General features: G+C 41.6%; 1 protein-coding gene across 2 annotated transcripts in view; it reads right to left on the reverse strand.

Moving 5' to 3' along the window:
• The window catches only part of unc5a (unc-5 netrin receptor A), a 423,148-nt gene extending 409,844 nt beyond the window's left edge, over positions 1–13,304 (reverse strand). For both annotated transcript variants that reach the window (XM_033029473.1, XM_033029472.1), the window contains exon 1: positions 12,953–13,304. In XM_033029473.1, the coding sequence (XP_032885364.1) occupies positions 12,953–13,043 (91 nt within the window). In that variant the 5' untranslated portion in view covers positions 13,044–13,304. The remainder of the gene's footprint in view (positions 1–12,952) is intronic.
• Between the last annotated feature and the right edge of the window lie 1,772 nt (positions 13,305–15,076).

The following is a 15,076-nucleotide window of genomic DNA, read 5'->3' on the forward strand; positions in this document are numbered from 1 at the left end:
ATAGACGGCTAAATAACAATGTCGCTACTACAAGGGTGGTGATCAGAATGAATGGGCTTGCCCAAAAGCGCACGAAAAACCCTTCCCTGCGCCCACGTGACTGAGGTAGCCAATCAGAGGGTTAAACTACCCCAAGGCACCAGCAGGTGCCGCTATAATAGAACACCTCTTGCACTACCATGGAGTGGTTTATTAGTTGTGTATTTTTTAATTAATGCCTTAGCTTTCACCCGTTGTGATTGCAGTATTTTCTGTTATGTTACTAGACTAGTAATTTGAAGAATAAGAAAACATTTTGAAGACCAGGAAGTACTGTGAAATACTCCACAGGTCAGGCAGCATCTGAGAGAGTAACAGTTAATGTCTCAGATCAATGACAGTTCAGTTTTGATAAAGATCATTGATCCTAAAAAAATGTCAGGCATTACATTGTCTACAAATGATACCAGATTGCTGAATATTACCAGAAATTTATTTTGCGATTGCGATCTGCAGTTTTTTTTGCATTCAATGTAATATGAGAATTTGACTTGGAAAATTTGAAACATTTTGCCGTAAACCTAATTAAAATAACCAGTTCACTGATGTCTTTTGGTAGAGGAAAACTGATTGCAATTACCTTCATAAACAAGAATATTAATAAGAGTAACAAAATGAAATTTTGCAGCCAGACAACATGAGACAAACTTAATTTACATATAATTGAAACATCTTAACCTAGTAATGTTAAAATATAATGCAAGTTAATCTTTCGATATAAAATCTAAACTGAATAACAGGGGAACATGCACAAGTTGCCTATTTCAGTGAATGATTGGATCTTGGTTCATAATTTCAACTGCACTTAAACATGTACTACTCTAGATTGCTGTGCCTTCATTCCTCTTGCTTTAGTATCTAGTTGAAGTCTGCTAGCAGACTCATTTAGTACTTATACAAAATGTGTCAGTGAATACAAAGAAAACATTAAAACATTGACTTTTTAAAAGGCAAAAATGTCATAGCACAATAGAAACATGACAGCCCATCCTTATTTACCTTATTTTCTTTCCCTTTCTCCTTATTGCTTTTATCATAACATGCTAAAGAACTTCAATGTGCTAACAAAAAGGAACCTAAATAACCAAATTTTAAAATTACCAACTATGGTGGATTACTGGTGCAGAAGTCCAATATCTTTCAATAATGTTCAGGCTGTGCCACACTTCAGCAAATTACCTCAATGCCACAAGTACTTGTAGTATGGAACAGTTCGAGCTTCCAAAATGAAAGCTATGCCTTAAGCTGAATGAAACAAGTTCATAATTCATTGATTTATACTCAGTAGTATAGGTGTTAATTTACTTTTGGACCAGACAGGTACCTGCTATGTAAAGACACAAAGTCCTGGAGTAACTAAGCAGGTCAGGTAGCACCTCTGGAGAACAACCTTAGAAGGTTGCAGGGGTAAGTACCTGGGGAGGGAATGGTTTCAGTTGGAAGGGATAACTTTCCCAGCAACTGCAGGAGATCTAACACCTGTCCCTGTACCTCCTCCTTCCAATCCATCCCAGCAGCACTTCCACAAGAGACAGAGGTGCATGTGCCCTTCTCTAACCCCATCTACTGCATTCCATAGTGTGGCCCCCTTCACATCACTGAGACCAAGAGAAGGCCAGGCAATAACTTCGCCAACGTCTAGAGCTTGGTCTGCCATGGTCTGCATTACAAACCATTTTAACTCCTTCCCATATCCTTCTGCCCTCGTCCTCCTCCATTGCCAGAGTGAGGCCACACACAAACTGTAGGACAGCATCACATATTCTGCTTGGGTAGCATAGAACCCAGCCATAGGAACATTGAATTCTCCAATTTTAATAAACTAATCTACAAACACATCATCACACCTCTTTCCCTGACTCTCTTCCCCAAGCCCCATCTGGATGCATGGTACCCAGAAGTGGCTTCGAAGGAAGAGAAGCCGAAGCGAAGAAGTGGAAGCCAAATAACCGAATGGAAACTAAGCCGAAATGCCAAATAACCAAAAGCGTACAAAGCCAAAACGCAAACTAACCGAAAGGGTTGGACGCCTAAATGCAAACTAACCGAAAGGGCAGGACACCCAAAAGCCAACTGACCGAAATGCTGCATCGCCTACAAGCCAACTCACCGAATGGCCGCTCAACCGAAAAGTCAAATAACGGACATGACATCGCCGGGGGGGGGGGGGGGGGGGGCGGGACTTGTCAGCGATTGGTCCAGACCCCTGCGTTCATCACATCACTGGCTGGTGGAGACGGGAGGGTGGGGGTCATTTTCCCCACACAATCCATAAGTTTAGCGGTTGAAAGGAGCGCATCCCTCGGGACAGCCCCCACTCTCCCACAGCCGACCACCCTCAGCTGCATCTCCCCCGTGCGGCCGCACTGTGACATGCTGTGTGTTGGCAGCACTGGGTGGGGCAGAGGTGTGGGACAGGCTGGTCCCTCCACCCAACCAGAGTCACTGAGCGCGATGCACCGCCATCGGACCCCAACCCCCACACCAGGGTGATTCCCTCCCTCCCCCACCCCCCCCCCGACCCCGACCAACACACGGGGTGATTTACCCTGACACCCACACCGGGCGATTCACCCCCAGGCGGGGACAGACGGCTCGGGGCATTGGCAGCCATAGTAAATCGCTTTTAAAACATGGGGGGGGGTGGGCGAGACACAAATTCCCTGGCGGGCCGGTGACAAGTGTGCATGACAACGTACAATTCTATCTCCTCCCACACACCCCCCTCCCCCCTTGACAACAAGAAACACGTTTTATTTATTACCCTCTACTACTTAACGCTCACAACACCAGATAATCTGTAAACTGTTTTAACCGAAGATGGACACAAAAAGCTGGAGTAACTCAGCGGAACAGGCTGCATCTCTGGAGAGAAGGAATGGGTGGCGTTTCGGGTCGAGACCCTTCAGACTCAGTCTTCAGTTCCGAAGAAAGGTCTCGATCCAAAACTTCACCCATTCCTTCTATCCAGAGATGCTGCCTGTTCCGCTGAGTTACTCCAGCTTTGTGTCCATCTTCAGTTAAAACAGTTTACAGATTATAGGTGTTTTGTGCATGCGAGCTTGTGTGCGTTACGCAGGCAACCAGACGGTAATAAATAAAACGTGCTTCTTGTTGTCGGGGGGGGGAGATAGACCTTTTGGTTAGTCGGCGTTTTGGCTTTGTACGCTTTCGGTTATTTGGCGTTTCGGCTTAGTTTCCATTCGGTTATTTGGCTTCCACTTCTTTGCTTCGGCTTCTCGTCCTTCTACGCCACATCCGCACACGGGATGCACACCTATTCCTCCCTTTCCCCAGTCTCCGTCCAACTATATTTCTTCCACTGGCTTCACGTTTCATGGCTCCTTGGCTCCTTATTACACAATTGTTTTTATCTTTTCATCTCTGGCCTTTGCCCAACCATCTGCCTTTCAAAACCCTATCTCATCTGTATCCACTCATCACTTGCCAGGCTTTGTCTTTGTCCCATCTCTCTTCCAGCTTTTTCCCATCAACTATAATCAGCCTAAAGAAAGTTCACAATCCAAAATGTCACCCGTGTTCTTCGGAGATGCTTCCTGTCCTACTGAGTTGCTCCAGCACTTTTTTTGCTGGAGTTCTTTTGTGTCTACCTGCTATGTAAATTATGCAAATAATTCCATCTAGTCCTGTTGCCAAATGAAAATACAAACGTGGACAAACAGCTTTAAATTGCTTCCATTTAAAATTATTCAGATCAAGTTGGCCGTAGACAGCCTGAGCAAAATCACTAGAGTGCCATATAATGCAAATGTGGCCTTTAATTCATACCATGCAAGGTACAATTTGATACAGTGTAAGTACTGAATTAGATGCAATCCTGTTCAACTCGATAGAAATCATATTTTATAGCATTTCCCATAAACAAAGCTGCAGAGTATTAATACCAACATTATGTTAGTTTTTGGGTCCTGTGCAATGACTAAACCATGTGTATTGTAACAGCTGATCATTCTTTGAGAATACACTGGCATAAGGTATCCAATTAGCCACCACATGCTTATAATGAAGGAATGGGGGAAACTCATTCATGTATTTAAGTCTTTTCCCCAAATAATAAAATTTCAACACTTTACATCTGGGTACGTGAAATGAAATTTAAAGCAGTTTGTTGCATTATACATTTTTTTTTCTTTTGACTGATGTATCATCGAGTTTTATCCTTTCATCACTCCGGTATTTGTATTCCACTGCTGAATGGCAATTTAGGTTTGGTCTTAATACCACATACTTGCTTACTCTTTTAGTATATCATACAACTACTCAAATCATGTTGTATCAGTCTCGACACAGATCCCAAAATCTATCTAGCCTGCTTAGCAGACAGAAATCTGGCTAGTTAGGACCACAGATAGAGTTGTGGAATTTCAGCTCCAGATTGGTCTGACCCTGCGGCAAACGCAGTTTTGATCCTCATGTTAATATCAAACATTGAAACTTACTATAAATTCTACTCAAGCAAAGTGGGTATTTATCTTCCAAATGCAGAATTTAAAAATCACACTGTGTATGCAATAATTTGAAAGAAGACAACTGGATACTAAAGCATTGCCACTTCTAATCTCTTAGCAGTATGAAGTGGCAATTAAAAAAAAAAAATCATACATGAGGTACATCTATTTGAATCCCAAGTAAGTTTAAGTCATTCATCTATTGAACCCAAGTCAGTATCACCAGTTTACAAAAACAGCTTCAGAAACCTTTGCTTTCTGAATTAGTATTATGACGCATTTGAATGCCTTAATTCATTCTGCAGTCCCGGTCCCATTGTGAATAACCTTCCACATTCTCACTATTCTGTTTTCAAAGAAAACTCTCGGGATTCACTTACGTTTGATTTGGTTTGAATTTTGAAAATATGCCTTCCTCTATTGGGAGGGAGAATTGACGCTTACTAAATGATCAATTTAATTCATTTAGGGCACCCAAATTAAATAATTCCTGTAAAAATAAATTTACCCATTTCTTTTAATCTCAAAAATTAATGGTCATTAGTCAAATACTTTACATTAAAAATTCAAACATTAGCTTATTTCGCTATTGTCCACTCACACCATTGATTTTCATTTAATGGCGTCTGTATTTGGGGCACAAGTAGCTACACCTTCCCAGCTACATCAACTTGGACTTGAAGATGAAAATTAATATTGATCAACTGGTACCATGGCAGTCAATCGACAAGGTTTATGTTCAGCTATTAAATATGTTGCCCTTTATCAAATTGCATCTTGGACATTTCAGCCAGTTACTTAATCTACTTCCTCCTCTGCACCCTGGACTCAATAGCCAGCTAACATTTTAGTCTGTGGTTAGTGTGTTGCTCAAGTTACTGATTACATCAATTGATTAGGGGGCGTAATATTATGTTCTGCATGTTCTCCGTTACTGCAATGTAACTTGCACTTAAACATTTAAAAACCAGACAATAACTTTTCTTCTACCCATTTATTTTGATGAACTTGAATATAGATTTGAAATCACTCTCCCCGATGTTGCTTTTCAGCATCTCCATGAGCAGAAATTGCACCAAATATAAGAGTCACGTGTTGGTTGTTAGTCGTAATAAAATTGCTAACCCTAGTAACGAAAGAACAGCTGGAAAAATTGAGGAGAGGATAAAAAGGAACCAACCCAGTGTCAAACGTAGAAGCAAGGGGCAAGATGCAAAGGAGAAAAGGAAATAGCAAAAGAGCATCAAAATGTTTTCAGATCAATGTGGAAATAAAGCTGGAAAGTGGCAAAAATAAAACGGTTCTTGAGACAAGCAACCACCGACACTCCAAAACACCAAAACCTCCTCTGCTACAAAAACAAAATTCCCTAATCAAGATACAAGGTACCAAAATACACGGAGAGCTTGCAAACTCTCAAAAAATAACAACCTTTCCCTGCATCGAGCTTCAGCCTCTTCATAGAGCAAACCAATCCACACAGTATTGTCTCCAATTTGCACACTTGACCACCAGGGGCACTGTACGATTGGCGACTCCGCCAACGGTCTGTTTGTGTTTTCGTCCTTTTATTTTTATTTTTAGTTTGGTGCAAAAGTTTGTGTAAATATTCTCCGGTTTGTTTTATGGGGGGGGGGGGGATGCGGATGGGGACATCTTAGTCGATCCCTTGCCTGGGATTGCTCCAACCGTGGCCTGCGGACTTTACCATCAAGAGCTCGCAGTCTCAGGAGAGGCTGAGTCGGGAGCTCCAACGACGCAGAGGTTCAACCAGCCCTGATCCGGGGTCCGATCACCGGCGCGGGAGAGGTGACATCCCCCCCCGATGCAGGTGCTGATCGCCCCGTTGTGGAGGGCCCAAATGCCACCGGCTACGGGAGTAAAGATTGTGCTGTCAATGGAGGGCTTGAGGCTCTCGACCGCGGGAGAACAATGAAGGGAAGAGATTTAACTTTTTTTTTCGCCTTCCATCACAGCGAGGAATATGGAGGAGTCACTGTGGTGGATGTTTATGTTAAAATGCATTGTGTGTGTTCCGTTGCTTTTTATTTGTATGACTGACTTGGCAAATGAAATTCCTCTTATGTTGCAAAACATACTAGGCTAATAAAGTATTATTGCGATTGTGATAATATCTCCTCATACATGTTTACTTTTTACAATTCATTTCCTATTATCCAAACTTTTGAAGAGATACTTTATTTCATAGCTGACTTTCAACTGCCTTTCAATATAGATACACCAACAGTTGTGTAGTCATTTCACTTTTATGAATGCTCTTTGGCTTACACAGAAATTCAGATGACATCGGACAATTAATCTAGAGGAAGGACAAGTTCATGGTCGACAACCTCTCTGAACACAGAGCAGATGGAGAAGGTGAATGTCCTGCCCTTTAGTTCATTCATGACCAACTCAATATATTTATGGAATTAAATGACTGCACGTTTAGAAAGTGCTGCCAAAATCTGAGGTACGATGAGGAGAGTAGTAAGTGACAGCAAAAATCTGTTAACACAAATCATTCTTTCATCCTTTCATAGCCATCAGGAGGCATCAAGAGACTCAGTACAAGAATAACCTCGAGACCCCTTCACATCTGGCAGGTGCAATAACATCTCATCCTTCCCAGTGCTTTCGTTTTCTCCAGCCCAGATGGTAACCCAGATCATCAATACGGGCCAGATGAAAGACAAAATCACTGAGCAGGTCTCAAATCACAAGGCAGGCAATAAACTGAATATATGCAAGCTGAACCTGACTTTGCCAAGCAAAGATCAAGAAAACATCAGCTGTGAGTTGCTGAAGCAGCACCTAAATTATATTAGAAGTCATCCCACAAAATGGATGTTGACAGAGTATTAAACATATGGGAGGTATTGCCCAGCCTTTCACAGTTGGATTGGCCAATAGAAAAATCTAGCACACAATTGTTCTAATAGTAGGAGTTACTTCAATTCATAGCACGTAGAAGACGATAGCTTCAGCAATGTGCTACCCCCCCCCCCCCTCCCTCCCAAGGTAGTATGTCAGTGTTTTCCAAATGGAAATGCTGACAATCTCTCAGAACTAGAGATGGCTGCTACATGGACAGCAAATGCAGGCAACTCCAAATTCAGCAAGCCATTATCTCTGACAATGCTTCGATGGTTCTAAATCACACTACTCGGAAGCTTGCCTTTTGGTCTACCACAACTATGCCAACCAAGTTACAACCATCTATACTAACCCCATTTACCAATACTTGGTCCGTAACCTTCTGTACCAGGGCAATTCAAGTGCTCATCTAGATTTCTTGAATATCGTGAGTAAACTTCCCTCTACCATTCAAAATGCCACATACTGGACGAACAAGTGATCCTCATGCAATCTTATAATCCTAAACCTCTTTTTTCCAAGCAACAAAAAGTCTATTCAATCACTTCTCATAACTGAGACACTCCATTTCAGCAAACGTCCTCTGCATTCTCACCATTCCAAACCCATCCCCCTGCAGTGTGCTGACCAGAAATGCAAATACTACAGGAAGATGGAATTGCAATGGTGAGAATAGAAAGCTATGATCTGAATAATGTTAGATAATGTTATATCATAACCTCTTTGCATTTATATTATGCCCTACTTAATGATGGCTAGAATACTATAAGCCTGTTTCACCACCTAGAACCTGTGGAGCCAACATTTTGAAGCCTTGGATTTATGCACCAAGGTGCTAGGATTGTATGTATTCTACTTGCTACTCACCCCAAATGCATCATGCCACGTTACTTTGTGGCTAACCAAATATTTATCAACGTTCGTTTTATAGTCTCCTGGCCTGGCAAAATTGGAGTGTACAACAATCTCCAAGGCATTAAACCACTTTGTTTTACGCAAAGTTGACTCACAGTTGGGAATCATTCTGGAAACATGCTGCAATTTATCATTAAACAGAAATACTGGTGGCATTTTTCTCCAGCTTTTGAAGGCTCAAACATGGCCTCTGACTTTCCCCAAACAAAAATACATTGTGCACACACCAATCATAAAGTAGATGAACCAACACAATTGGGACTGAAACATGTAAACAGACATAATTGGTATAAAGGAACTCATGACACTTTGCTTCATAGAGTTTGAGTCCATCAGAGAGAAATACAAAAATAACTGCACAGGATTTAAAATAACTATTGTTAAAATAATGGCTGTGTCCATAGTAGAAAAATTGAAGACTAGAACCAAATTGCATGAAAGGAATTTTTATTTTTTCTGGAATCAGTTTCAAATGTGAATGAAGGTGGCAGTTATTCAAAACACAATTTAAATTACATTATTGTCAAACATTAGCAAATAGAAATATGTGTACCTGACTCTTCTAAAGAGTTTGTTTCCACTTTAAGGGAAAAAAGCAAAGCAAAAATTATAGCTTGGCAATCAAGCAACCTTGCTGTGCAGATTATATCCATTTAAATGGTGTGGATTTAAATATCATGAGCAATGTTTAACAGGGACCAAAGGCTACCTTCCCAAGAGAATCAGAAAAGCTGAGAGAAGTGACCATTCAAATGAAAACACTCTGTACAATGTTTGAGTGCAATTTTACTGTAAATAATACATGACTAAATAATATGAAAATAAAAGTAGCAACCACCTTAAAGGAACTCTGGCCAGCAAAAGAAGTTCAATTAAACCTTACAGGAGAAAATACAATACAGGTTCATTAAAGACCTGTTCATGGCATCTATCACTTTATATGATAAAATCAAAACTTTAAATTGGATGAAGGATGTAGGAGTGATATTTTACAAGTTAGCTTTCCGTTTGGCAAATAATGGTGGTGGAATGGTTGAAGACATATATCCTCGGAAAAAAATCATGTAATTTTATGACTTTACTCCTAGGCAATATATGCATGGAGTGCTCAAGTATGGAAGTCATAGTCAGTTTTAAAAATTCTTTATTTTCTTATGGTTTCAGAATTTTTTTTTTTTTTTTAAAGTTGCGAGCAGAAAGCAGGTACAAAATGTAAACACATCCTCCCTGGAATATTTTTGATAAAGTCCAAGTAACAATACAGTGAAACCACTAAAAATACTTGATAAAACCTCTGACAAACTCAGGTGTAAATGGTAGGTATGGCGGGACTTTGAATATACTGAAAGATGAGAGGTGCTAGGAATTGACTAAGACTTGTGTAGGAACTGGGATGACTAATATTAGCAAAGTCTGTATATTCTGACCATCAGTAACAGATCCAGTTTGTACGTTCAAATTGTTACCTAGATCAAAAACTCAAATTACCTTAGCTTTGTATTCTGAGTATGTGTGATATCATATTAAATTGAGCAACTAAATTTCAATTTAAAGTTAATGCTAATATAATTGATTTTATTTCCAAAAAGAGTACAATGATATAGAAATATAGCAAACTGATCCGCAAACGTTTTAAATGTTTACTGCTATGTCAGACAGGAACACAAGAAAACTAATGCAAGACGTATTACTAGAAAACATGTAAAGGGTACTTTGCTAATGAATGGACGTTTATTTTTTTTTATTTATTTTTTTAATAAACGGACCAACTTTGCAGAATTTAAAATTAAATGAATGCAGTGACCGATTTAAAGTTCCTCCATGGCACTCAGACACTCACCTGTTTAACAGTTTAGTCCATTTTTAATCCTAATAGAACATTTATCATCATTCGTGAAATAACTTAAATGCCACAATCCTATGAACTGCACATTTACACTTTGAATTACAAGGTACTATTCTGCAGCAAAGTGTCTACTTTTCCATTGAAACATGCAAAAATAAATGCTTCATATAAAAATTGGAAAATATTAATATTTCCAAAGAATTACGAGTTGCAAACCATGGCTAATACATGAAGTTGTCAAAAATGAACCCACGAACAAAATGATTAATTTCATGTCATACAATTGAGCAACACAATCAGCAAATGTTTTTTTCTTCACTTTCGGTAGATAATATGCACGTTCTTATTTCTACATTTGCTACACAAGCTACGCTACTTCAACTATATTTCTTACTGGCATTTTTAATACTTTGTGTCTGTAAGAACGCAAAGTACATTGCACGGTGCGACCATACAATATAGCATGCCTTCGGTGTGTATGTATGTGTTAGGAATCCAAGGTCTCACGGTTTTAGCAATCCAAATTAACCTTCGATATAGTGCTTTCTTGCAGAATCCCACACGGGTATGGGACTGTTTTTTTTTAATGCACAAAATAGACGAAAACAAGGACAAATGACACGTAGTATCAATGGACATGACACGGACCTCCCGTGTGCTGTAGTTTAATGTGAAGACTGATGAGACTATAGTTTACTTAATGTTATTAAGAGAGGGGAGGGGTGTGTGATATTGCCAGATTGAGGACTAGGAAAGGAATCCATCGGACTGTGGACCAGCTATCCGGAAGATCTGCCTTCATCTCCGGGGGACTGTGCAAACGTTCAGTACCAACCTAAACTCCGTCCCCGCGTTGTTAAAAAGATAACTCCGACCCCCATGGAAATATTGAGACGAAGGAGATTTCTACGCTGAAATCCCCTGCGACTTCAGGCGAATATTCAAGCCAAGCTTTCACTTGCGGCCACGCAATACAGAACCGACACTCAGCTTCTGCAATTAATCGATTGAACTTATTTCTGCAACACCGTAAGCTTCATGGACCCAGGAACAAGCCACCACAGGACGCGGCCGTTCTGCCCATCACTTGTGTATGCACTATTGTCCCGAGGACATTTATTGCCCCCTCCCCGTCCCTAAAGCACGGGCCGGATATACGTCTCTCACACCCGCATTCCCTATTCTCCCGGGTACATGTCCCCACCCCACCCCACCCTACTCCCGCCACAGGTACACGCCCTCTACCTGACCGCCGCTCACTATACACCCGACCCAGGTACCTGCCTCAGCCGCCTCCACCCGCCCTAACCCCCATGCGACCCAGGCACCTACCGCTCGTCTACCCTGCGCCCCATCCTATATCCACCTCCCTAAACCCGCCCCTTCATCCCTGTCCCCTACCCCAGCACCTTACACTATAACCCCCTCCTCTAGCCCGCCCCCTCCCAACACCCATATCCCCTCCCTAACGCGCCCCTGCCTCCCACCACCCGCCCCGGCATACGCCCCTGCCCAGAACTCGCCCCAAATATCCGTCCCCTCCCGACACTTGCCCTCTCTTCTACCCTGTAGCCCTGTACCCCGGTAGACCCCTCCCCGTTATATTCCCACCCGGGTGTACGTCGCTCGCTCCCCCCCCACGCCCCGAGTCTTTCCCATGTTAGGTTCGCCCAGGTATCACGTTATTTCTCCTTCCCCTCCCACTCTTGGAATGACACCGGAACGCCGTCTCCCCACCTTCAACAGTGTCTACCTGCACTCTGAAAAACACTGAACCGGGGCTCCAGAAATTAAAACATTAACGCGCTTAACATCACAAGTCGCAAATGGACAACATGGTAATTTCTAATAAAAAGGCCTTAATAGAAAGACAAAAATACTTAATTCAAAACCAGAATCCCTGCCTAAACTTGTCACCAGACTATTTATTCTCAGCTGGCTACACCGATCTTTTCTGCAGCCCAGCGCGTTCCCACCCACCACTAAAACACCTACACCTTTCTTAAATTATGTGAAAAACTACGACAGAAACCAAGCCCTAGTACAGACAAATAATAGATAAATCAACCATTTGTTCAACCTTCATAATACATTGTACAGCGCATCAGCACGGTTTCAGCCGAGTGACCCTGGGTACCGTTTACGAGCCACACGATTCCCATTGCTCATTCAAATTCAGATATTAAAAAAAAGTTTATTAACAAAATAAATTCAAGTAACATTAGCAGGTGCAATGGAATACCGTTAAATGGTGCCGTTAGCTTATAATGATCAATGGTAATTCTGTTACAATATGTTAGCAATAACACGGCGACAGATTTACTGACTGTTCAGATAAAACGGATGTTAGGACAAGTTTATAACCTCTGATAGATGCAACAAAGGGCCAGCGGAAAATAAGTCTTAAATCAGCTCCTTTAACGTGTTACAACAACGAGGAGTTGCAGGAATTAACCTTTTCACAAAGCCGGGGCACACCGTTCAACTTCTCCCCGAAGTTGCGAATTGAAATTGTGATTAAAAAGAAACCCGATTTTGGGATTGGCCCAAACTCTGAAAATAGCTGCGTTACCTCCGATGGATAAATGATCCGTAAGAAAAGCAAAAAAGCGAAAACAAAATCCCGGTAGGAAAATATACCATTAACCTCAAATGATGACATTAAAAAGAGAGATTTCTTCTATAATTAGACAACACTGTTAAGGAGTGCGCGTTTCGGGCTCCCGTGTAATTGTCTAACGCAAAGTTGGAAGAAACCTTTCCTCCTTCAAGCGTAAATCCAGCATCTTTTGTTTTGTTTTCTTACCTTGACAGGCGATTTGCAAACACAAGAGAGCGGATGAAATTAGAAAGTTTAGCATTCCCAGGCCGCTACATAGAACCCGAAGCAATATCATTCCGTTTTGTGTCCTCTATCCGAGCACAGCGCTCCACAATTTGAACTGCACTCTCTCGCGTTGAGAGTAATTTCTGGACAATCTCGGCAAATCAAACTGTCCTGCCCACTTCGCCAGCACCAGGCAACACATATGCACAAGGCATTGCGGTCCGCTCAGCTGCTGCTCAAAGCAGCGGGTGCTTTAACCACGCTGCTTTATGCGAGAGTGTAATACATGTCTATTTACACCGGATAAAAACAAGTGCTAGTTACTGCTCGCCACTCATTCACAATCATCTGTGTGTTACTCCGTGGATTAGACACCACGGCAGTTTATGCTCATTGCGGAGCTATTAGCGAAGGCGCTCGCAAAACAAGGAGCGGATCACCGTGAACGGGCTTTAAAGACACCAATGATGGAGTTTTGTTTTGTTTTTTATGGTTTGCCTGTTTTTTTCTACCCGTGACATCCGTCGTTTACATAATTGCTTTGAAATAATCAGAAACGTCTTTATAATTCGTGTCGCATTGTTACCGGGGGAAGGTAATCACTTGGGAGCTGTTAGAAAAGTAATTTGCGCCTCCCGGCTGCATAATATTTGCCACCGCACCTTCGTTACTGGACGAAAGAGATTTTCTAATGGACGCTAAATTATTATTAACGACGTGGTTAAAATTAGCCACCTTTAAAAAGCGAGAAGCTTTGCGATTTCCAAGCTATGACCCCACTGACACCTGCAATCCCAACTCTCACGACATCATCTGATTTGCACATCAAATTGATGCACCACATCTTTTGAGGTGTAGATTATTGATATCTATTGCAGGTGGAGTTGCAATAATAACATGGGGACAAAACAATGGTGACCAATGAAAATCTCTGGTTCATTGTCCAATTCAGTCAACAATGGGACAATTGATCAAGTTGCCTTTTCTCAATGGATGTAAGCAAGTTTGCAACAGATATAAGAGTTTAAACAGAGATGGTTTTAAACTGGTCATTAAGTAGTCATGATTTTAAAAATATCAAAATAACAGTTTGCAAATATGGAAATATATTCCACCATTAGTTTAAACTTAACATTTTACTTTGTCTCCAATACAATCTTATACAAGGAAGGGGAACTAGCTAGGAGATTTGGCACTGAGCAATTTTAAAATAACAAAACGCTGGAACAATGTTTACACAAGGCATCTATTGCAAGACAATCCCAATAATCATAATCATAATCGTAATTTATTAGTCAAGTATGTTTTGCAACATACGAGGAATTTGATTTGCCATACAGTCATATCAAAAAAGCAAAAAGACACAACTACATAACATTTTAACATAAACATCCACCACAGCGACTCCTCCAAATGCCCCACTTGATGGAAGGCAATAACGTATTTTCTTCTTTCCTCGTTTTCTCCCACAGTCGGGGGAGTCGAAGTGGGGGCGGTTGAAGTGGGGGTGATCGAAGCTCCCACATCGGGGTGATCAAAGCTCCCAGGATCAGGGAGATTCATGCTCCTGTGGTTGGTGCTCCCGAAGTCGGTCGCTAACCAGGGACCGCGAGCTCTATGTTGTTAAAGTTCGCAGGCTCCCACGGTTGGAGCTCCAAGGTCGATCCCTGGCAAAGGAATCACCAGCTCCACGATATTCAGTCTGCAGGCTCCCGCGGTTGGAGCATCCAAGGCCCCTGCAAGAGGCCGCCAGCTCCATGATGTTAGGCCGCAGTGCAGATGGAGATATAACATGGAAAAAGTTGCATCTCCATCGAGGAAATAGATTAAAAAAATTCCCCCCCCCCCCCCCCTTATCACCACCCCGCACATAATACAAAACTAAAGATAAACTAAAACATACATTTTACAACAAACTAAAAACACAATAGTAACTATTTTGGAGACACAAGGAACTGCAGATGCTAGAATCGTGAGTAAAACAGAGCTCTGGATTAACTCAACTGGTCAGGCAGCATCGATGGAAGGAATGGAAAGGCGACGTTTCAGGTCTGGACTCTTCTTCAGATCAGTCTGAAGAAGGGTCCCAACCGAAGGTTCCCA

This window comes from Amblyraja radiata, chromosome 11, assembly GCF_010909765.2.
Source record: "Amblyraja radiata isolate CabotCenter1 chromosome 11, sAmbRad1.1.pri, whole genome shotgun sequence".
NCBI classification, from domain to species: Eukaryota; Metazoa; Chordata; class Chondrichthyes; order Rajiformes; family Rajidae; genus Amblyraja; species Amblyraja radiata.